Here is a 20,525-nt window from a genome sequence, read left to right as displayed (position 1 = left end):
AAATAAGATACTTTTGACGAATGCGGGTCAAGTCCAGCGCGCCCTAAACTTCCGCCCGCCAGCAGTCTGACCCTAGGCACACGCCCGACTCGGCACGGCGACCTCTTCAGGCGCAGCCGGGCTTCTGGACCCGCCTTCCTCGAACGCGAGGGAGACGTTTGCGCACGCGCGCGCCGAGGGCCTACATCTCCCATAGGCTCTGCGCCTCGCAAGGGCCGGCCTTGGTCGCAGAGGACTACACTACCCAGCAACTCCTTGCAATAGGCGTTTATCGGGGGGTTAGGGGGGGCGCCAGTACAACCATTGGTTTAGCGTCTGTCGGAAGCTGTGCTGTGATTGGCCTGGAAACCCGTCAGTTACCGCCAAGCTCAGTTAAGTTTTACTGTTAGACTGCGCGAGGGGGGAGAGACGAGCGACAGGAGCCGCGCCCTCTCAGCCCGGTGAGTGACCTCTGCCTCCGCCCTCTCGCTGTCCGCTTGGAGACTTGCACCCTCATTCCCTGGGGGCGACCACACGCGCAGGTACTCACGCGGGGGCGGGGGCCGTGCCCACACGTGAGGCGTCTGACCTGAGAAGCATCTTCAGGGACGCAGGAAGCTTAACCCTGGACACACCCGGGGCACCTGTCTGTACAGTCGGGTGCACGCCTCGCGGGCGTTTTCTTGGAGCCGGGGTACAAACACAAGCCCTGGAGCACATGTGGACACCGGTGTCCATACGCGGGGACATCTGTAGAGACCCTCGGCTGAGCACGTGGGCTCAGGGGCACACGCGCTTACCGCGGGGCTCCTGCATATCTGAACCCCAGGGGCTCCCGCAGTGAAAACGGCGTGGCGAAAGCAGACACACACCCACCCCACACACACACCTGCCTTTGTTCACTCCAAGGCACCCCTCCCACCATCTGATACTTTATTATATCATGCTTATAATCATGTTTCATGTTTATTTTGTCTCTAGATAAATATCAAGGCTTTTTGGTACAAGAAGGAAATTCTGAGCAAGCAGAAAAAGTAAGGCCACTAATGAATTGTATTCAGCAAGCCCTTTCACGTGTGTAAGACTTTAACCTTTTTGATAGAGCTTATCATATATAGTCAGGGCAATGGCACCCCACTCCAGTACTCCTGCCTGGAAAATTCCATGGGCTGAGGAGCCTGGTAGGCTGCAGTCCATGGGATCGCTAAGAGTCGGACAGGACTGAACGACTTCACTTTCACTTTCCACTTTCATGCATTGGAGAAGGAAATGGCAACCCACTCCAGTGTTCTTGCCTGGAGAATCCCAGGGACGGGGGAGCCTGGGGGGCTGCCTTCTGTGGGGTCGCACAGAGTCAGACACGACTGAAGAGACTTAGCAGCATCATATATAGTATCTTGCATGATCCTCCCAGGAATCTCGTTAGGCGGGGCCACTGTCATTCCCATTTTCCAGAAGAAAAACTGAGCCTAGGTTAAATAAACCTGCCCACGGTACGTGAGCGAATCAGAAATTTGAACTCAGGCTTCTTGATCTGAGGTTTAAGATTATGACCAGCTATGCAGAGCTACTTATTTATAGAAATGCACCTTCCCTCCCTGACAGCAGGGAACTGACAGTGTTCTGTGTGACCCGAGCAGTCTCTGGGTGACCTGTGGAGAGACTGTGTCTCTCATTCACCTGCTTCACATTTAAACTGCTCCTCACAGGTGCCCTGGGAGTCGCAGCTTGAGTTAGCATCAAAGAGTACTTGATGGGAAAACCGAGGTCTCCTTTGAGGGTCTGGGGAAAAGTTACCAAGGGGCAGGCACATTTCTGGCAGGGGGTGGGAGGTTTCATACCATTAGTATTTTGGGTTTTTTTTTTTTTTTTTCATGCTGCAAGGCTTGCAGGATCTTAGTTCCCAATCAGCGATCAGACCTGGGCCCCAGCTGTGAAAGTGCCGAGTCCTAACCACTGGACTGCTGGGGAAGTCCTGCATTAGACCTTGAATAAGATATTATTTTACAATACCTTGCCAGTCGAGCCCCATGGATGTGCCTTGTTAATTTTAAGGATGGATTGGAGTGCTATTTTGGTAGTTTCAGAAAAGTGAGGACTTGGGAAGATGAAAGGAGAAAAAGAAACAATAGCAGGGTGGAGGGGGTCACTGTTCACCCTGACTCTCCTGTTCCTAAAAGTATTCAAAAGTGAAAGCGAGTCGCTCAGAGTGGGGAGCCTTTCCCTTCTCCAGGGGATCTTCCCAACCCAGGGATGAAACCCAGGTCTCCCACATTGCAGGCGGATTCTTTACCAGCCTTGCCACAAGGTATTCAAGAACTAGGTTAATTCTGAAGTCTCTCTCTCTTTTTTAAATAATTGTTTATTTTATATACTTAATTTTTGGCTGTGCTGGGTCTTTATTGCTGCACGTGGGCTTTATCTGCTTGCAGTGAGCAGTGCCAGGTGTGGGCTGCTCACTGCAGTGGCTTCTCTTGTGGAGAGCGGGCTCTAGGGCGAGGGGCTTCAGCCATTGCGGCCCATGGGCTCAGGAGTTGCAGCTCCCAGGCTCTAGAGCACAGACTCGGAAGTTGTGGTGCGCCAGCCTAGCTGTTCCTCGGCATGTGGGATCCTCCCGGATCAGGGATCGAACCCATGTCTCGTGCACTGGCAGGCAGATTCTTTACCAGTGAGCCACCAGGGAGGCCCTGAAGTCTCTTTGGAAATCCTTTTATATTTTGTTTTAACTGGGGCTTGGGAGGCTGGGGGTGGGGCATAATGAATTCAGTCCATATAGAAGAAGGGAGACCTGGCCTCCCTCTTCCCTTGCCAGCTCTCCCCCAGAGGTAACCTCACCAGCCTGTCGGGGTGTGTGTCCTTGCAGACTTTCCCCCATTCTTTATACGTTGGTACAGTGAAAGTCACTCAGTCGTGTCGGACTCTTTGTGACCCCATGGGCTATACAGTCCATGGAATTCTCCAGGCCAGAATACTGGAGTGGGTAGCCATTCCCTCCTCCAGGAGATCTTCCCAACCCAGGGATCGAACTCAGATCTTCTGCATCGCAGGCGGATTCTTTACCAATTGAGTGCATGTATATCTTGCTGTTTCTCTTTTGCAAAAGAGTGGCTCGAATTCTAGTGGGGAGGAGAGGCAAGAAACAGATGGATAGAATCAATGTTCAGTATGTAAATGCTCTAAAGAAGAATAAAGCAGGATAAGGAGAGGATGTGGGCTCTGCTTTGGGGGGTTGTTTCAGGAGGGCTGCTCTGGCGAGTGTGAGCAGGGACCCTAAGCACTTGCTCTAGTGTTTATTCTTTCTCTCTCCCGTTTAGCTTGAAGCTGATGGACGTTGCATGGGCCAGAGGCAGGGATGGTGGGCTATGACCCCAAAGCAGACGACAGGGATATCTCCAATGTTGAAGTGGCCGTGGCTGGGTCTGTGTCCGGACTTGTCACTCGGGTGCTGATCAGCCCCTTGGACGTCATCAAAATCCGCTTCCAGGTACCCTTTCCTGTGTTATCCGTGTAATGGGCTGGAGGACCAATTCACTCTCTTTTGCCAAAGCAGCTCCTGGGGCTTGGAGTTTTGTGAAGGAGAAGCGCTTTATTGCCATCTCTGAAATTCCTCCTGCCCACCCCCGCCCACCCCCATCATCCTGACCATTTCCATTTTGATACCTAGCTTCAGATTGAGCGCCTGTCTCGCAGTGACCCCAATGCAAAATACCACGGAATCCTGCAGGCCGGGAGACAGATTTTGCAAGAGGAGGGCCCAACAGCGTTCTGGAAAGGGCACATCCCAGCCCAGCTTCTCTCCATAGGCTATGGAGCTGTCCAAGTAGGTGGCAGGGGAAGCGGCCAGGCCTCTGGAGTCACGTTGCACAATGGGGGAACCGGGGGTGGTAGGGTGGGCACCCGAGCCGCCCGGGGTAAGGCAACAGGAGGTAGTCACACACTTCCCACTTGCCTTGGTGGGGAAGCTACCTGGCAAATGGAAGACATAGACCAGAAGCATCCCCTTCCCCACGTCTCCCAAGCCTGGGGACTTGGCACCCACAGAACATGAGGCATTGCGTCCAGAAGACTGTCTTGATGCCAGGCCCAGAGGGGCTTGGCAGATGGCAGTACAAACACTTTTCATTTTTTAAAGTAGCATTTTCACGTCTGTGCTTCCTGTGAACTTCCCGGCAGCGCCGTGAGGAAGGTGCAGCAGGCATTTCATGGCTCACAGAGAAGCTGAGCGAGCTGCCTGAGGCCACACAGCCCATAGGTGGCGAGGCTAGGCTCCGGGTCCAGGCTTCTCGTCTGTTCGCATTGTTCAGCTGAGTGCCGGTTTACCCTCAGCGTGTAGTCTGTAGTTGTACAGAGGTGGTGATGAGATAGCCAGCCCTGCACCATGCTAACTGGGGGCCTGGGAAAGCGCGTCACTTCCGCTGTCTCACAACAGTCCTTTGGTAGGCTCTGTTGTCACCCCCATTTTACAGAAGCCAAGAGAGCGTAAGTAATTAGCCCAGCCAAAGTCGCTAGGTGGAAAGTGGCCGAGCCAGGACTCCCAGCCCGGCGGCCAGCAGCAGAGCTGCCCTGCCTGTTCTTCCTGTGACATCACAGGGGTCGCTCAGGTCACATGCTCAGCAGCTCTCGCCCTGAGCCAGCGCACGGATGCTGCATGCTGGTGGGTTCATGCAGCGACATGTGCTCTCAGCACCCCGAGCTTCTGCGAGTTGGATAGAGAAGCATCTGAGCCCAAGGGGGGCTTCCACCATGGAATATGTAATGTATGGAATTCTCCCAATGGAATTTCAGCTCCAGGGTCACGGCTCGCTGCACTGAAACGGTGCCCAGCCTAGAATCAGACAATGGCCATCTTTTCTCAGTTGTCAGGAAACTAAGTGATGAATAGAATTTTCTTTCCTTTCTTTTTCTTTCTTTTTTTGGTCTCACTCTGTGGCTTGCAGGATCCTAGGTCCCCAACCAGGGATTGAACCCAGGGCCATGGCAGCTAGAGCACTGAGTCCTAACCACTGGACCTCCGGGGAATTCCTGAGTAGAATTTTCTTTTTTTTTTTGCTCCCTTATGTGCTTGTTTATTTTAACTTGCATCCAAGATGATAGAATGATGCCAGGAGCTGAATATAGAATTCATTGTTCAGCCACTTAAAAAATACCCTCCAATTCTTAGCTGCTGAAGGATGTCAGAGATAAGTCTAAAATCGTGAACTCTTGTCCGTTACTTTAGACAACTCACAGTCTAGTTTCTGAGTAGAGTTTTCTGATATAAAAACTCCCTCGCATATTTCTTTAGCCCTTGGGTGTTTGGCTCTGCTCAGAGTGAAAGGGCACAGGTTCCATGTTTATTGAATTCTGTCCCTGCTCAAGGAGAGCGTCTCCTGGTCACGGGTGGAGGGGAAGCGTCCGGGGCTGTTTGTCCATGACACTGCCACGCACCCTTGCAGTTTTTGTCGTTTGAAGTGCTGACTGAGCTGGTGCACAGGGCCAGCGTGCGCGATGCCCGCGACTTCTCCGTGCATTTCTTGTGCGGCGGCCTGTCCGCCTGCGTGGCCACCCTCGCTGTGCATCCCGTGGACGTGCTGCGCACCCGCTTTGCAGCTCAGGGTGAGCCCAGGGTGAGTGGCCAGGTCAGAAAAGGGGTGCCTGAGCGATGGGGGGGTGTGCCAGGGTGGGGGCCCTTTTCCTTAGAGGGAACAAAGCTGGGGGAGAGGAGCGGGGGTCTTCAGGCCCTTCAGCCTGTCCCCGAAACTGTGGCTGCTCTCAGCACCAGACAAGGTGCTCACAGCCTCCTGAGGGGACGCAGAACCTGGCGGGGAAAGAGAACAAATACCAAATGGCCTTCCTCTGAGGCCCAGCCCTTTCGTGCAAGTTCCGAAGGCGAAAGCCTTCAGTATAGCTGCCAGCATCTGGGAGCAAGTGTGAAGAGGGCCTCCCTGCCTGGGGCAGACTTTTCCATCAGTCCCCCTTGGTCAGTGCGGTGCCTTGTGGTCCCCACAGGCAGGCAGAGTCAGCCCCACTGGACCCCTGCAAAGAATATATAGAATATATGTCGAACAGAAGTATACTTAAAAAAAAACCGTCCGTGATCTCCATGCATGAAGATTGCATTTTGACAGTTTAAGAAGGGTTAAGTATATGCATGGGTTGCCCTGGTTGCTCAGTGGTACAAAATCCGCCTGCCAGTGCAGGAGGCTCGGGTTCAATCCTTGGGTTAGGAAGATCCCCTGGAGAAGGAAATGGCTGCCCACTTCTGTATTCTTGCCTGGAAAATCCCATAAACAGAGGAGCCTGGCGGGCTAGAGTCCATGGGGCCACAAAAGAGTCAGGTGGGACTGAGCTTGCAGGCACGCACGCTGTGAATCATCCAAGGTGGATTTCACACCTTTCGCAGTCCCGCACGTTTCTGTGCACTCCTTGGGAAGCCCGTGGTGTAAATAGCCGGAAGGGGAGCCGCTGGGCAATCCCACCCTGGGAGTTTTGGCCCAGCATTTTCTTTGTCGTCGTGGCGGGAGAAGTAACACCCCTGGTAGCTGGTTTCTAGGCTCGGGGAAATATACCTGGCGGGCTGGGTTTTCGGGCTGAAATAACCTCGTTCATCACACGTGTGGTGTCCAGGTCTATAAAACCCTGCGAGACGCCGTGGTGACCATGTACAGGACCGAAGGCCCCTTGGTCTTCTACAAAGGCCTGAACCCCACCTTGATCGCCATCTTCCCCTACGCGGGGTTCCAGTTCTCCATCTACAGCTCCTTGAAGCGTGCCTACGAGTGGGCCTTGCCGGCCGAAGGCAAGAAAAACGGTGAGACCACCCTCCCGGGAAAGGGGATCTGGGTCTCACTCCCCCACCACCCCACTCCCCAGCCATAGCATCTCTTTCTGAGTCACGTAGGAAGGAAGGCTTTCCTCCAGCAGCTAGGAACACCGCAGACCTCTGAACCCCCCGCTCTAGTGCCGCCAGCAAAACAAATCCGTTCACTCACAGATTACTTTGTTTCTCTCGGCTCTCGCCACTGTTATCTCTGGCCACCGGTCATGGTTTTCATTTTTGTCCAAGGTCCAACTTGCAGACAGCCTGGTTTTGTTTAGTGTTTGGTTTGGTTTTCATTTGGGGAAGCCAGGGAGGGGCACAGGCATCCTGTTCCCTCCCGAGCATGACCCAGGTCACGTGGCAGAGCCTGCAGGCCCCGAATGCCTCCCGCTGGGGCGACGCGTGTTCCGGGCTCACGCCCCTTCTGCCACCAGCCTGTCCAGCCTGCAGTCCACCGCCCGCCATCCTTGATGAAAGGGACCGCGTCTGGTTCTCTCTCTCCTGGGTTAAATTCTGAGATCGAAGATGCCTGTAGGGTTTTGTTTTAAGGCCCCGAATTAGAAGGTATAACCTTGACGTTTACCTTAGATTGCATTTCTCTCCTTTCTCCCCACTCCATCCCACATCTCTGGTCCAGGGAACTTCAAAAACCTGCTTTGTGGCAGCGGAGCTGGCGTCATCAGCAAGACTCTCACGTACCCGCTGGACCTCTTTAAGAAACGGCTGCAGGTTGGAGGGTTTGAGCAGGCCCGAGCCTCCTTTGGCCAGGTGAGCCGTACCCCCGCAGACAGCTCTGATCCTGGCCGCCCACCGGGCATGTGAAGGAGCAAGGGTCAGTTCCCCCAGCCCTCTCACCCCCAGCCTGGCCCTGGTGTCCATGGAAATGTAATCAGTGCTCGCCTTGGGGAGCACATGCACTAAAATTGGACGGATCCAGAGAAGATCAGCATGGCCCCTGAGCAAGGGTGACACACAAATTCATGCAGTGCTCTGGATTTAAAAAAAAAAAATTCGATCTAAGAGAGAATTGGAAAATTTGAGGATTATAACCCAGGAGGAGCATCTCAGAAAGCTCTGAGAACTGTCCTGCCTGCTGGATGTTGAGACACAGTTTAGGTTAAGTTTTTTTTGAGACAGAGGGCTGTGCATCAAATATTATTGACAGTTTACATAATCCGGATCTAAGCACCATCGTAGCGGGTCATGTGACCCCTTACGAGATCAAGAAGGAACGTTGTCTTTAAGGAGTTGCCTTGTCAATGCTGGGAGAATGTTGCTGTCTATGGTTGGGCAGGTATTCCCGCCGATGGGAAAGGTCTGGTCAACACAAAATACAGATAACGTGATGCACAGTGCAGGGAGAGGGTGGCCAAAGAGCGGAGAAGGATTTTTATGTTTAGATTTGTCTTGTCTAATTTAACCTCGCACCGGGGACCCCTGAGCACATGGAAGCCACGGGCAAAGCCCTGCGTGTGTCGGGCACCATGCAGAGACGTGAGGGAAGGCGCACTCAGCCTCTGTCTTACAAGCGTGCGGTTCGTTTGGGGACCAAGAGTTTACTCACATAAGAAAGGTCCCCAAGATATAAAGAACACAGAGAAGCAGGTTCATACTGGTGTATGGGGTTCTTTGCTTTATGCTGTAGATGTCCCAGGATAGGGGTGAATTAAATCTGACCAACTAAATTATATTTTAAATGCACTAGAAGGGTTTGCCATCAGAGAAGCCCCGTTGTGGGTAATTCTGTAATGTTAATAGTCATTCCTTAATCTGCTTCGATTTTCACATACTGGGTTTTCATCTGCTCCTTGTGGCGCGCTGATTTTGTGAAAGGCCAGGGTGGTAGGCAGTGGGGCGGTGCGGGGTGGAAGGCAGGGCTGGGTGACTTCTGGGCTTTTCCCTCTGGAACCTGGGACCCTGGGATGTCACAGCAAGAAGATGTCACAGCACAACGTGACTGACAGACGGCAGAGGAGCGAGAGGGCATGGAATGGGAGTCAGGAAGGGAAGAGTGCACGCCTTACTCAGGGAGAAAGAAGTGGGTTTACAAATTATGGTACAGTTTCTTTGTAGAAATCTTCAGAGATGTTAGACAAAAAGGAAGATAAAATCCCAGGTAAATCCAACACCACCCACCCCGAGAGGATCACACAGAACCTTTAGCTGTAGTAGTTCTCTCTCTTCTTTCCTCTCTTTCTCTGTCTCCCTTCCTTTCCCCCCTCTCTTTCTCTTATTGAAGTATACTCAATTTGCAATACTAAGTTAGTTTCAGGTGTATAGTGTAGTGATTCAACATTTTTATAGTTTATATTCCACTTAATTATAAAATAATGGCGACATTTCCCTGTGCTGCACAGTATATCCTTGTTGCTTATTTATTTATTTCTTGGCTCTGCGTGGAATCTGTTTCCCAACCAGGGATCAAACCCGCACCGCTTGCAGTGGAAGCATGGTCTTAACCACTGCACCTCCAGGGAGGTCCCACGTAATTTATTTTATAGGGGTTTGTTTGTACCTCTTAATCCCCTGCCCCTCGCCTGCTCCTCCCCGCGTCCCTCTAGTTACCAGTAGTTTATATTTTTAGATTCCACACATTGGTGATAACACACACCATTTCCCTTTCTCTGACTTATTTCACTAAGCATAACATAACACCCCCTGGGTCCATCCACGCTGCTGTTTTGTTTCTTTGCAGAAGAAAACGTGGACATTTTAACAAAAATGGGGTTGTACACAAGGTTTTATAACCTCCTCTTTCCACTTACCAACTTGGTTTGAAGAGATGGTTTGAATTTGGACAGGGAGAGCTGGTGAGAGACCAGGACACAGGAGGGAGGCCCTGCTCCCAACGGAGATGTAGTGTGAGTGGGCGTGGCTGGAGGGGGGCCGTGTGAGTGGACCAGTGGGCGATAAAGGCAGATCAGGGAGGGATGCTGAGGCCGAATGGTGGAAGGCCCTGAACACCAGGCCACGTGGCTTGGACTGGATTCTTCATCATCATCGTCGGGAGTTCCTGGAGCTTTGGGGGTTGAGCAAGGCTTGAGCCGAGCTGTGTCTTAGGGACACAGCAGCTGTCTGTGGTCAAGTGGAGGTGGCCAGCCTGGTGACACCTGTCAGGCTCAGAGCTCACAAGGACCAGATTCAGATCTACTGCCCAAGGTGGGCAGGGAGTGATGGGGCACACGGTCAGAGCACCTCTGGGAAGAGGGTCCAGAGCTCTCACTGGGTCCTTAAGAGCCTCAGTCCGTGGGAACTTCCCCGGCAAAAAGGAGCTCTGTCCAGTGCTGATTTCCACGCCCCTCCTCTGTGAAGCCTGAATTAGCCCAGCTGGAAGAGAAAGAATGAGGTTCACTTCTTCCGTCTTCTTGGCATTCATTCCTTCTTCCAGCAGCTATCTGCTGGGAGCTTGAATGTGCCAGGCCCTGTGTTGACAGAAGAACAGAGCTCACATCCACGTGTCCACCCCCTGCTCTCTCCTCAACCAGGGTACCCTTCCTCTCCCCAGGTGCGGAGCTACAAGGGCCTCCTGGACTGCGCCGGGCAGGTGCTGCGAGAGGAGGGTGCACAGGGCTGCTTCAAAGGCCTGTCCCCCAGCCTGCTGAAGGCCGCCCTCTCCACTGGCTTGGTATTCTTCTGGTACGAGCTCTTCTGTAACTTCTTCCATCACATGAGGAAGGCAGACAGCTAGCCTCGAGGGCAGGAAGGGTGGCCTGTGGTCTTCCCCTCCTGGAAGTAGGCTCGATCAACGGTCTCCTGTTGCACAGAGAGGCGCTGCCTGGTCCTTCCCTCCAGGACAGCTGTCTCGGGCACGAAGAGCCATTGGGATTCCACTGGAAGGGCACCGGGAGGCCCATCAGGAGGAGCTGGACGTTCGTCCTCTGTCTGGCAGACACTGGGGGCAGCAGCTGCCCACCTGCTGAGCCCAGCTGCCCAGAGAGCCCTCCTGACTCTGAGCGGGGCCGCAGGGTGAGCGTGAGGCTGGGACTGGGCCCCGTACAGGGTCCCCACGCTTACTCCCACCACCTATTTAATAGACGTTAAAGCTGAAAGCAGTCTTTCCCCTCCACCTTCCCTACCAAATCACATCCCTCCTCCCAAAGCTGGAGGAAGGGAGCCCTGCCTTCCCTGCATTCTACTTTGCTCCGCAGTTGTGTCCCTCAGGCAGCTCTGTTTCTAGTTCTAGGGGAAGAATCCTAGAAGTAGCTGAATTGGTCTCTTTATGTAAAAACTCCACCATACTCAGATCTCCATGTCTATAAAGGCACCGCTCAGGCTGTTCTCTCCCTGGGTGGGACTGGTCCCAGCCCGTGGGCCTCTAGGGAAAGCTGATCCCAGCGGCGCCACTGGCAGTGGGGGTGTGCTGACGGGGCGGGGGTGTGGGTAAAGGCAGCAGCCCTCTGCCTCAGTCTCCCAGGATCACTCTCTTGCTGGAGGCTGGGTTAGCCCTCCTGAGTGGGTGGGAGCTTAGGCTGGGCCAGTGGGCATCAGCTGCCTGCTTGTGAGCTCCTGGGTCCAGCATGGCCTGCAGGAAGGGGTTGAGCAGGCCGCCTGCTGTGGGGACCCCCGGTGCCCAGGCAGTTGCCAGGCACAGGAACCCACAGTCTAGACACAGCCAGTGGTACGAAAGGAGAAGAGAGTCACAGAAAAACCACCCCTGGGAAGCATGGCCCTAGAGGTTGGCTGTGCAGGGGGAGCCCCGCGCAGGACTGCTCCCCTGACCTCACCTCGGCTCTAGCTCCAGCCTTTGCACTGACAGCCGAGGAAGGTGGCAGCGAGGAGCAGCTGTGGGTGAGCGTCATGGCTCTCCCGGGGTCCTGGGCCTGTTCTCACCATTACCGTGTCCTTTCTGGTCTGGTACCTGGAATCCTGGAACCTCCATGCCCTTGGTTGCTGATTATGAAGGTCCACGTGTGGCTAGACGGTGTCTGGCAGTCAAGGCTTGCGGCTGCCCAAGGGGGCCGCTGTCCGAATGTATTTTTTGATATCCATGGAAGTAAACTTTATTCTCTTCAGCTCTCTGCTCATTGGTTTTCTTTCTCAGCAGCTGAGGTTCTCTTCCTTGATCCATTTTCTGGTGACCACTTTGGCAGCTCTGTGAGCAGGAAAAGCGAGCCCTGGATACAGAAATCACCATCAACACATCTTTCTTGTCCAAGCTACAGGAAAAGGCAGTAGTTTCCCAGCCTCTCCTGTATGCCTTCCTGCGGTGCAGGGTTGACCTCCGACCTGGCCCTGTGTGGGCTGCTGAGCCCACACCTCTCCCCAAGCCCAGACCAGGACAGACTGAGCCAGGCACTTGCTCATCCATCAGTCAGGACGTGGATGTGTTTACTCAGTCATGTCTGACTCTGTGACCCAGTGGACTGTAGCCTGCCAGGCTCTGTCCATGGGATTCTCCAGGCAAGAATACTGGAGTGGGCTGCCTTTTCCTTCTCCAGGGGATCTTTCCCCACCCAGGGATTGAACCTGGGTCTCTTGCATTGCACGCAGATCCTTTGCCGTCTGAGCCCCCGGGGAAGCTCAATGTCAGGGTCACACTCCCAACTCCTGGGGCACCAAAAGTTGGCAAACGGACCCCTTTCTCTTGGGTTGATTCATTGATTGTCAATTTATTTTACCAATATCGTTTGTACTTGGAGTGGGGCTTCGTGGAACTCGATCTAGCCCTGACGGCTTCCTCGCCTTCTCTACCTCGGGTAGGGGCGGTGGGGCGTGGAGCCCGGGCCTACCGCCTGTGAGTTCGGCCCCTCCTGCGGTCTGCTCTGCGCTCCCACCTTGCTCCCTGCGCCTGCCGCCCGGGCTGCGGACCACGCCCCCCGCAGGCTCCTCCTACGCCGCTGGCCGGCCCGGTTCCTGACCCGGTTTTAACCTCAGCCCCGGCGTGGGGCGGGGCAGGGTGGGTGCCACTGCTCAAGACCGAGGGCTTCACGCAGGTCGAGGAGCAGGTCCGACCCAGCGCCTGCGAGCCGGCGTGGTCCCGGACAGGCCCGGGGAGAACGAGGTGAGGAGAGGAAGGGGGCGGTGGGGGCACGGGTCGCGGGCGTCCTGCGCCGTCCCACGCCGGGAACCTCTGAGCTGGCGCGGCCTGCTGGCGTGGGCAGCGTCGTCGGGGCTCCGGCAGGGGGCGCTCGTACGCTGCCCCACCCAGGCCCCGCCCCTCCGCCCGAGGCCCCGCCCCTCCGCCCGAGGCCCCGCCCCGCCGCCCGAGGCCCCGCCCCGCCGCCCGAGGCCCCGCCCTGCCGCCCGAGGGCCCCCCCCACCCCAGCGCTAGGAAATGACCTCAGCGGCGCGAGGCGCCGGCGGCCCAGCCTGCAGCGCCGCGGACGCGGGGCGCGCGCACGATGTCGACCGAGCGGCCTTCGGGCACGCGGGCGCGGCGCCGACGCGGCAGGTGGGTCCCCGGCTCTCTCGCCACCCCTACAGCTCGTGGGACACCGGACGGCGGGCTCCACTGAGCCGCCGGGAAGGGCATTCCGGACTTAGGAAAGCTGCCCAGGTCTGGAGACCCTTAAGATCCGCTCCTTTGGCCGGGGGGAGAGGCACCGAGTCCGGAGGGGAGACTCCAGCGGGGACCACCTTTGGGGGCCATGTCACCGCTCCCCCCTCCTTAAGAGGAAGGCTCAGAATGGAGCTCAGGACTCTCAGCACTGTCCCCCTCGTGAGAAGGCAGGGCCAGGTTTCTTGCCCCTCGGGAGGCCAGTTTAACCAGTCCGTCCCGGGGAGAAACTGGCTGGTACAAGGGGAGTCAAGGCGGCACCCAGCTCTCTGGCCGGCCCCAGCCCGGGACTGGGCTTTCTGGGGTGAGGACTCTGACATAAGGGAGAGGGTTGGGGAGAGGGGCTTCGAACCCTGCTGGGACAGATGCCCACAGCCTGGAGCCCCGGCCCTCTCACTCGCCGGGAGCCGTGGCGGACCAGTAGCTTCTGGGTCGTCTTATACAGGCGAGGAAAATGTCTGATATCCACGCATCCACCCCCTCATCTCAGTGCACCCGATCCCACCCCAGCTTTGGTATCAGCTGAGAATAACTCTGAGGCAGACGAGGGCAGACACATTCACCCTTCATCTCTTTACTCTTGTGTAATCCCAGAGACTATCAGGATTCTTTAACTGAGCAGCAGGTGCCTGGCTGGTGCCCAGTCTCCACTAGAAGCCAAGCTTGGTGGGCGCCCAGCCAACCCCTGAATGCCATGGACTGCCCAGCCCTATCCAGGGCCCATAGGGCTGAGAGCCCTGCCTCCGCGTTCCACACCTAAGACCTCTCCATTCGCCTCTCCCCCCACCCAGGTGCTGTCCTTAGTCCCACCCCAGTAAAGAGCTGCTGCACCTGGATAGTCATGGGGGAGCCCAGTAAAGAGGAGTATAAAATCCAGTGTTTTGATGCAGAGACCCAGCAGCTGCTGAAGACAGCTCTAAAAGGTGAGCATGGGGAGCCCCCTGAGCCTGGCTCCAGAGCACCAGAGAGGGATAGGACCAGAGGACTGGGCTGACCCTGGGAATGCACCACCCTCTCCCTTCACTTTCTGAGAGCAGGAGTCCGCAACATAATTCTGGAACTGGAAGACATTTATGCCAGTATTTGGGAGTATGAATCATAGATCATAGTCACCCCTCAGATTGTAAAGTGTTTTTAAAGTACCCAGGAAAGGAGGGTGAGGCACAGAAAACCCAGTTCCTGCCCCTTAAGTCCTTACGCTGGACCTGGTTTCTGCATTGCTGCAGCCCCTCTCTTGAATATGCGGAGCTGCCTGACGTGGGACAGAAGATGGAGTGTTCTGCTTGGCAGAGGAGCTCCACTAACTGTCCTGGGCCAAGGCCCTCCCGCAGCACTCAGGACAGAAGTTTGACTCAGCGAACGATTAGCAATGCCTGTAGCGTGCCAAGCTAAGCCTGCAGAGAGGCCCTCCCTGGCCTGTTTTTGTCAGGGATTCATGTATGTGTTGTAAGAACACTTTCTTCCGTAAAATGGCTGTCAGTGTTCCATCTTCAACCTAGTGCCAGGAAAAGACATGTCCTAAAAAAAACGAGCGCTCTTTGACTCTTTATCAGCCACACAACCCTGTTTTCTCTGGGCCACCAGGAGCTCATGGCTGCAGCTGCTCCTGTGTGATGTTTCCTCTGTTTTCTGATCTCTTTTTTTTTTTTTGGCCACACTACATGGCTTGCAGGATTAGTTCCCTGACCAGGGATCCAACCTGCGCTTCCTGCAATGGGAGCAGAGTCCTAAACACTGGACCTCTGAGGAATACCCCCTTCTGGTCTCTTTCAGTTCAGTTCAGTCGTTCAGTCATGTCCAACTCTCTGCGCCGCCATGAACTGCAGCACGCCAGGCCTCCCTGTCCATTACCAACTCCCGGAGTTTACCTGAACTCATGTCCATTGAGTCGGTGATGGCATCCAACCATCTCATCCTCTGTCGTCCCCTTCTCCTCCTGCCCTCAATCTTTCCCAGCAGTGGAAGTATATAATGGGAGTGCTCGTCAGTGAACACCTCAAATCCTTTAGAAGCAGGTGGAGGCGTATATAACTAAGCAGCTCTAGACTCCCCACCTGTCTTTACTCTAGATCCAGGTGCCGTGGACTTGGAGAAAGTGGCCAATGTGATTGTGGACCATTCTCTGCAGGACAGTGTGTTCAGCAAGGAAGCAGGACGCATGTGCTACGCCATCATTCAGGTTGGGTGGGGCTGGTAGAGAAGGGGAGATGCTTTGAGGAAGGTGCTTCTGAAGTGGGCAGAGGCCAGCAGGGCAGAGATGTGAAGGGCTGGCCTCAGAGGCAAGAGAGGAGGAGGACAGCAGGGAACTCGGCCTGGGAAGCTTGGGCCCTGGGACTGCCCTTCCCTTTCCCTGGCTCACAGGCAGAGAGCAAGCAAGCGGGCCAGAGTGTCTTCCGCCGTGGACTCCTCAACCGGCTGCAGCAAGAGTACCAGACTCGGGAGCAGCTTCGAGCCCGCTCCCTGCAGGGCTGGGTCTGCTACGTCACCTTTATCTGCAACATCTTTGACTACCTGAGGGTGAGGCCCCGCCAGCCACACCCCGTGCAGCAGAGGCGACCCACCTGTCTCCTGCGTCACTAAGCCAGTGCTCTGTTCCTGCTCTCCCCCCGCAGGTGAACAACATGCCTATGATGGCCCTGGTGAACCCCGTCTACGACTGCCTCTTCCGGCTGGCCCAGCCCGACAGCCTGAGCAAGGAGGAGGAGGTGAGTGGCCCTGGCACCGAAGACTGTGGAGATGGGCTCAACTTGTAATGCCTGCCCCCATCCATGGAGACTTTCACCTGTGGGGCAGGAACCTGGTGGGGGTGTTCATGGCCTGTCAGGGTTACAGGACAGGTGCTAGGTCTGGGATTTATCCAGAACACAGCACAGCTAGAACCTCCTGGTTCAGAGGCTGTGTTCCCAGTAGGAAAGCAACTGTGGATACTGGTGGCCCAGAAACCAAACTGGGGTGGGGGGCGGGAGGGCAGGGGAGTGGGCCTGAGAAGCAGTTTGGGGACGGAGCCTTCCTCCACCTGGCCCAGGTGAGAGATCTGAGGCAAGTCTTTGAGCTTGTTCCTTTCACGTGAGGCAGAGACAGTGCCCACCAGGTCGTGTGAGGATGAAGGCGGGGAAACGTGTGCACAGGCCAAGCCTGGAGCCTGGCACACAGCAAGCTCTCAGTAAATGGCTGCTCTGTGTGACGAAGCCGTGCCCGGGGTCACCTCCCGCTGCCCCTGCAGGTGGACTGCCTGGTGCTGCAGCTGCATCGGGTCGGGGAGCAGCTGGAGAAGATGAATGGGCAGCGCATGGATGAGCTCTTTGTCCTGATCCGGGATGGCTTCCTGCTCCCAGCCGGCCTCAGCTCCCTGGCCCAGCTGCTGCTGCTGGAGATCATCGAGTTCCGGGCAGCCGGCTGGAAGACCACCCCGGCTGCCCACAAGTATTACTACAGCGAGCTCTCTGACTAGGCCTCCAGGCTTCCTCCCCAGCGGCGCCAGCCTTTCTTGTGCCCACCTTCCAACCTGGCAGCGGAGTCTTCACCTCTGCCAAAGACTTCTTCCCTTCCAGACTTTCAGGAACACCCGAGATGTTTCCCACTTAATGCAGTGGCCCTGCCCTGAGCACCTTCCCTCCGAGTCCAGGGTTGGGGAAGACACAGGCACACCTGCCCTGCGGTCCCACCAGCCTTTCTCTCCCCTCACTGCTGACCTGGGAACTCCTGACAAGCACTGCCCTGTGGAACCACCGGTGCAATAGCTAGCTTGGTGCCTCAGATTCCCCATCTGTAAAATGGGTGCCCAGAGCCATTGGTGGGGACACTTCGGGATATCGAAGGGGATAAGCAGAGTCACACCAGAAACTGCTTTTTATACATTCTGTAAAGGACCATTTTAGAACCGAGCGTATTTCCTCCAGTTGGTTTTAATGAATCGTAATACCACATCACGTGTTACACCAGCTCAGGACGAGAATTTTCTAATAAACTCTTTCTGATACTAAAATTGCTTCTTCTCATATCACCCAAAGGTCCACCCCAAGCTGAAGGAAAAGAAGGCTGGGTGAGCCCTAGGTTTCTTAGGAAATCCAACTTCGTATGCCCCCTCTTTCCAAGGAGATGGGACAGAGAGAGCGAGTTCCAGCCTCCAAAGAAATGATGAACAGGCAGTAAACGTGTGGCTCCGTCCCTGGTAGGAGGCCTGCCTGGCCTTAAGAGGGAACGGCTCCCTTAACCCGCAGGCTCACACCGTTTCCGGCAGCAGAGCGTGCTGCTGTCTTCCCGACTCTTCGCGCACACTACCACCAGCGGTAGTGGGCCAGTGCGCGGTTGGCCTCGGCCATCTTGTGCATGTCATGCTTTCTCTTGATCACAGGGCCGCGGTTGCAGAAAGCCTCCAGCAGCTCCTGAGACAGCTTCTCCGGCATCAGCATCCGCCGGGGCTTCTTCTCCCTGCACTCAGTGATCATCCACTTCATGGCCAGGAAGCGGCGACGCCGCTCAGCCAGCGGAACGGGGACCTGGGCAAGACGGGACAGGGCAGGTTAGTCTGAGAACTTGCTAGGACTGCAGCCTCCTTAAGTAGGCACATGTCCACTCAGGGCCAGCCCTGGCAAGGGTGCTGAGGAGGAGGGCCTGACTGCTCCTCTCTGAGCTCCTCTCACCCCTGGCTGACCTCAGTGCAGCAGACATCACAGGCATTCATCAAACACTTCTTGAGCACTGGCCTTTTTCACCTCTAAAGGGAGTTCAGCCAAGTTGATAAAAGCACCACTGGGAAAAGCCCTGTCAGCTGGCATGACTTAGCCAACACAGATCATGAGCGCCTAGAAACAGGTCCCTCTTGTCCCAAGAATCATTTGCCAGGCCCCTACTATGTGCCAGGTGCTACGCCAGACCCTAGGGACACAGGCATTGAGAAAGTCTCTACTCTGTGAGGTTTACACTGAAAAAGGAAAGACAAAACAAATACATATATTAAGGAAAAAAAGGAAAGAACACCCACTTATGACAACGAAGTATAATTAAATGCTAGCTTCCCTGGTGACTCACACAGTAAAGCCACCTTCTGCCTGCAATGCAGAAGACCTGAGTTCAATCCCTGGGTCAGGAAGATCTGGAGAAGGAAATGGCAACCCACTCCTAAAATCCTTGGCTGGAGAATCCCTTGGACAGAAGAGCCGGGCAAGCCCCAGTCCACAGGGTTGCAAAGAGTTGGACATAACTGAGCGACCAACACTTCACCTAGTTCATTTGAACAGTGATGAAGCGTCAGTCGAACACTACGTTAGACACTGATGTATAAAGATGAGGCATAAACATGGCTCCTCACCATCAGAAACTTACACCTTGGACACAGGATGCTGGACAGAAGGGGCAATGGGGGAGGTACTGTGGGCCTTCTAAAGAGGTCATGTAGATACTTTTTTGGCTCTCTTCCATCTTCTGCCTGTAATCTTTATACCATAGGACTGGGATGAGAAGACCTTGGCACTCTGCAGTCCCCAAAAATCCATCAATCTTGGCCCAACTCTAAATACCCCCACTCTACCCCCACCGTTTGACACACGAGCAGTGCTGCTTTCCCATCCTGACCACGCACCTGGTAGAAGTGGCCCCCCTTGAGGATGGGTACCAGCCCAATCACAGGCTCACAGTTTTTCAGTGCTTGATGGAAGATGGTGTAAGGGTTGCGTTCAATGGTTGCTTGTTCCTCTGCAGAAGCAGCATGGTACTTCTCAAACTGCTTCCTTTTCACAGCTTCCAGGGTCTGCAAAGGGATACAGTGGAAGAGGATGCCCAGGGTCTCTAAAGGGTTCACCCAGCTGGGCTAGGACCCTGCCCTTTATTCCCATCATCCTGTTCTTACAGCTGCCCAACTATTCCCTTAGTACTTCTGAAACAAAAACCCTGGACCAGGACAGAAGAATGAGCTAACATTTGTAATGTGGGGCTGGGGGACGGCAGTGGTTGACTCCTGTAGGACTTCTTAAAGCCTCCACGCCCACATATAAATACAGAGAAACTCATTTTAATGACAGGTACAGAATCCATTGTTTTTTGTGTTAAGATAAAAAAGCCAAACACAAAGCTATGGGGAAAACAAAGATGACAGAGAGAGGTACTGTTTACCTGTGTCATGAGTGATCTGGCCAGAATTTTGTTTCCTCCTTTCATCATCATATTGGTGAATTTACTTTAAGAAGAAAAAGATGTTTAGGTTCCCAAGGCTGTCACTGTAGATCCTTCCGCCTTCCCCCGTATAGTCCCACTCTGTGGAACAAGTTTGTTTTCTGCTAACCTGATCACTGGGTCTTCAAACACAGAGCTTGTTTTCGTGGCTGGGGCAGCTTTAATAACCTGAGTCTTCCTGAGCTCCCGCTCATACGTCTCCTCCTCAGTCAGCTGGGCCAAGGGCTTGCGGTAATATTCCTTGTCAATCTGGGGATCCTGGTACTCAGGGCCATAGCGGCTCCACCTCACCTGGGTTAGCCTGGGGTGGGGGGAAGAGGAAGAAGAGGGCAAAAGCTGACTCAAGTGAAAAGGGTTGACTTAACAATAGGCACGTATGCCAAACCGCCGCCAAGCGAGCAGCGGGGAGACCGCCGGCCAAAGCTGAGCTGCAGTAATTCTGGCTCTTGTCCCAAGAGGTAGGAGGACCTCCCCTAAAGAGGCCAGGAAAGTCTGCTCCTCAAGTGCCAACAGTAAGGCCAGGCTCCTGAACTTCAAAATAGACAATCCGCCTATGCATCGCTGCCCCCACCTCCCAGCAAAGAAAATCCCAGTTCTGAGTTTTTCAACAAGATCGCACTTTCAGTTCCAAGTGAGAATTCCTCAGGCAGGGAGCAACTACTAAGCTTTCAGATTGACCCAAACTCACGGAGGGGGTTAAAGAGGATTGAACTCAGTTATCCCGGCCTCCCTGGCTCTCTCCAGGTCCCTGCGAGTCTTGCCTGTGGCCCCCTCTTTTCCTCCCCAGCAGGTCTCTCCGTGAAGACCCAAGAGGACTCCCAGCTGCCCGCCACTCTCTCACCCTGGAAGCCGCAGGACAGCTATCCGCACGCCGAGAGCCAAGCCGGACCACCCTCGCGAAACCTTCAGCGTGGGGGCAGCCATCTTGGCTGCCAGCAGGACCCCACGGAGACTGCCCTCGGCGTGCCTGAGCGAGTGACTAAAGACGGGGGAAAGGAGCTAGTAGGGTCCTAGCTCTGCGCATCACCCTGTTAATCTGGGCCTGAAGAGTCTCTCACTCCGAGGTCTAAGGCGGAGAGT

At 55.0% G+C, this 20,525-nt stretch overlaps 3 protein-coding genes and 1 non-coding gene across 7 annotated transcripts; 3 read left to right on the top strand and 1 right to left on the bottom strand.

Moving 5' to 3' along the window:
- Positions 1-336: 336 nt before the first annotated feature.
- Positions 337-11,790, top strand: SLC25A19 (solute carrier family 25 member 19). Of its 2 annotated transcripts, XM_005907943.3 has the most exons (8): positions 337-440; positions 961-1,013; positions 3,294-3,463; positions 3,644-3,799; positions 5,415-5,585; positions 6,586-6,769; positions 7,416-7,546; positions 10,284-11,790. In XM_005907943.3, exons 3-8 carry the CDS (start codon positions 3,332-3,334, stop codon positions 10,464-10,466), a joined length of 957 nt encoding a protein of 318 aa, XP_005908005.1. In that variant the 5' UTR covers positions 337-440; positions 961-1,013; positions 3,294-3,331; the 3' UTR covers positions 10,467-11,790. The 2 variants fall into 2 exon arrangements, with proteins under 2 accessions (XP_005908005.1, XP_070245161.1); XM_070389060.1 differs by lacking the exon at positions 5,415-5,585.
- Positions 7,671-7,778, top strand: LOC138983973 (U6 spliceosomal RNA). The gene has a single exon (XR_011461336.1). It is a non-coding gene; the product is annotated as a U6 spliceosomal RNA (small nuclear RNA).
- Positions 11,791-12,630: 840 nt separating the features above from the next.
- Positions 12,631-17,259, top strand: MIF4GD (MIF4G domain containing). 3 transcript variants are annotated; one of them, XM_005907941.3, is made up of 6 exons: positions 12,631-12,779; positions 14,066-14,197; positions 15,344-15,453; positions 15,636-15,791; positions 15,887-15,979; positions 16,498-17,259. In XM_005907941.3, exons 2-6 carry the CDS (start codon positions 14,116-14,118, stop codon positions 16,723-16,725), a joined length of 669 nt encoding a protein of 222 aa, XP_005908003.2. In that variant the 5' UTR covers positions 12,631-12,779; positions 14,066-14,115; the 3' UTR covers positions 16,726-17,259. The 3 variants fall into 3 exon arrangements, with proteins under 3 accessions (XP_005908003.2, XP_070245163.1, XP_014337731.2); XM_070389062.1 differs by lacking the exon at positions 12,631-12,779 and adding an exon at positions 13,014-13,169; XM_014482245.2 differs by lacking the exon at positions 12,631-12,779 and adding an exon at positions 13,122-13,274.
- MRPS7 (mitochondrial ribosomal protein S7) lies at positions 17,162-20,451 on the bottom strand. The gene is made up of 5 exons (XM_005907942.3): positions 20,287-20,451; positions 19,555-19,746; positions 19,386-19,449; positions 18,856-19,023; positions 17,162-17,773 (listed from the first exon to the last, which is right to left on the bottom strand). Exons 1-5 carry the CDS (start codon positions 20,367-20,369, stop codon positions 17,552-17,554), a joined length of 729 nt encoding a protein of 242 aa, XP_005908004.1. The 5' UTR covers positions 20,370-20,451; the 3' UTR covers positions 17,162-17,551.
- Positions 20,452-20,525: the final 74 nt, after the last annotated feature.

This window comes from Bos mutus, chromosome 19, assembly GCF_027580195.1.
Source record: "Bos mutus isolate GX-2022 chromosome 19, NWIPB_WYAK_1.1, whole genome shotgun sequence".
NCBI classification, from domain to species: domain Eukaryota; kingdom Metazoa; phylum Chordata; class Mammalia; order Artiodactyla; family Bovidae; genus Bos; species Bos mutus.
This window is presented reverse-complemented; position numbering and strand designations above follow the sequence as displayed.

Excerpts from the sequence above, each read along its gene's own strand:
- MIF4GD (XM_005907941.3), top strand. The coding sequence starts at position 14,116 with ATGGGGGAGCCCAGTAAAGAGGAGTATAAAATCCAGTGTTTTGATGCA. Across the intron at positions 15,454-15,635 it reads TGTGCTACGCCATCATTCAG|GCAGAGAGCAAGCAAGCGGG; the intron begins GTTGGGTGGGGC and ends CCTGGCTCACAG. Across the intron at positions 15,980-16,497 it reads GCCTGAGCAAGGAGGAGGAG|GTGGACTGCCTGGTGCTGCA; the intron begins GTGAGTGGCCCT and ends CTGCCCCTGCAG.
- SLC25A19 (XM_005907943.3), top strand. The coding sequence starts at position 3,332 with ATGGTGGGCTATGACCCCAAAGCAGACGACAGGGATATCTCCAATGTT. Across the intron at positions 5,586-6,585 it reads CAGCTCAGGGTGAGCCCAGG|GTCTATAAAACCCTGCGAGA; the intron begins GTGAGTGGCCAG and ends TGTGGTGTCCAG. Across the intron at positions 7,547-10,283 it reads CCCGAGCCTCCTTTGGCCAG|GTGCGGAGCTACAAGGGCCT; the intron begins GTGAGCCGTACC and ends TCCTCTCCCCAG.
- MRPS7 (XM_005907942.3), bottom strand. The coding sequence starts at position 20,369 with ATGGCTGCCCCCACGCTGAAGGTTTCGCGAGGGTGGTCCGGCTTGGCT. Across the intron at positions 19,024-19,385 it reads CCAGATCACTCATGACACAG|ACCCTGGAAGCTGTGAAAAG; the intron begins GTAAACAGTACC and ends ATCCCTTTGCAG. Across the intron at positions 17,774-18,855 it reads AGGGGGGCCACTTCTACCAG|GTCCCCGTTCCGCTGGCTGA; the intron begins GTGCGTGGTCAG and ends CGTCTTGCCCAG.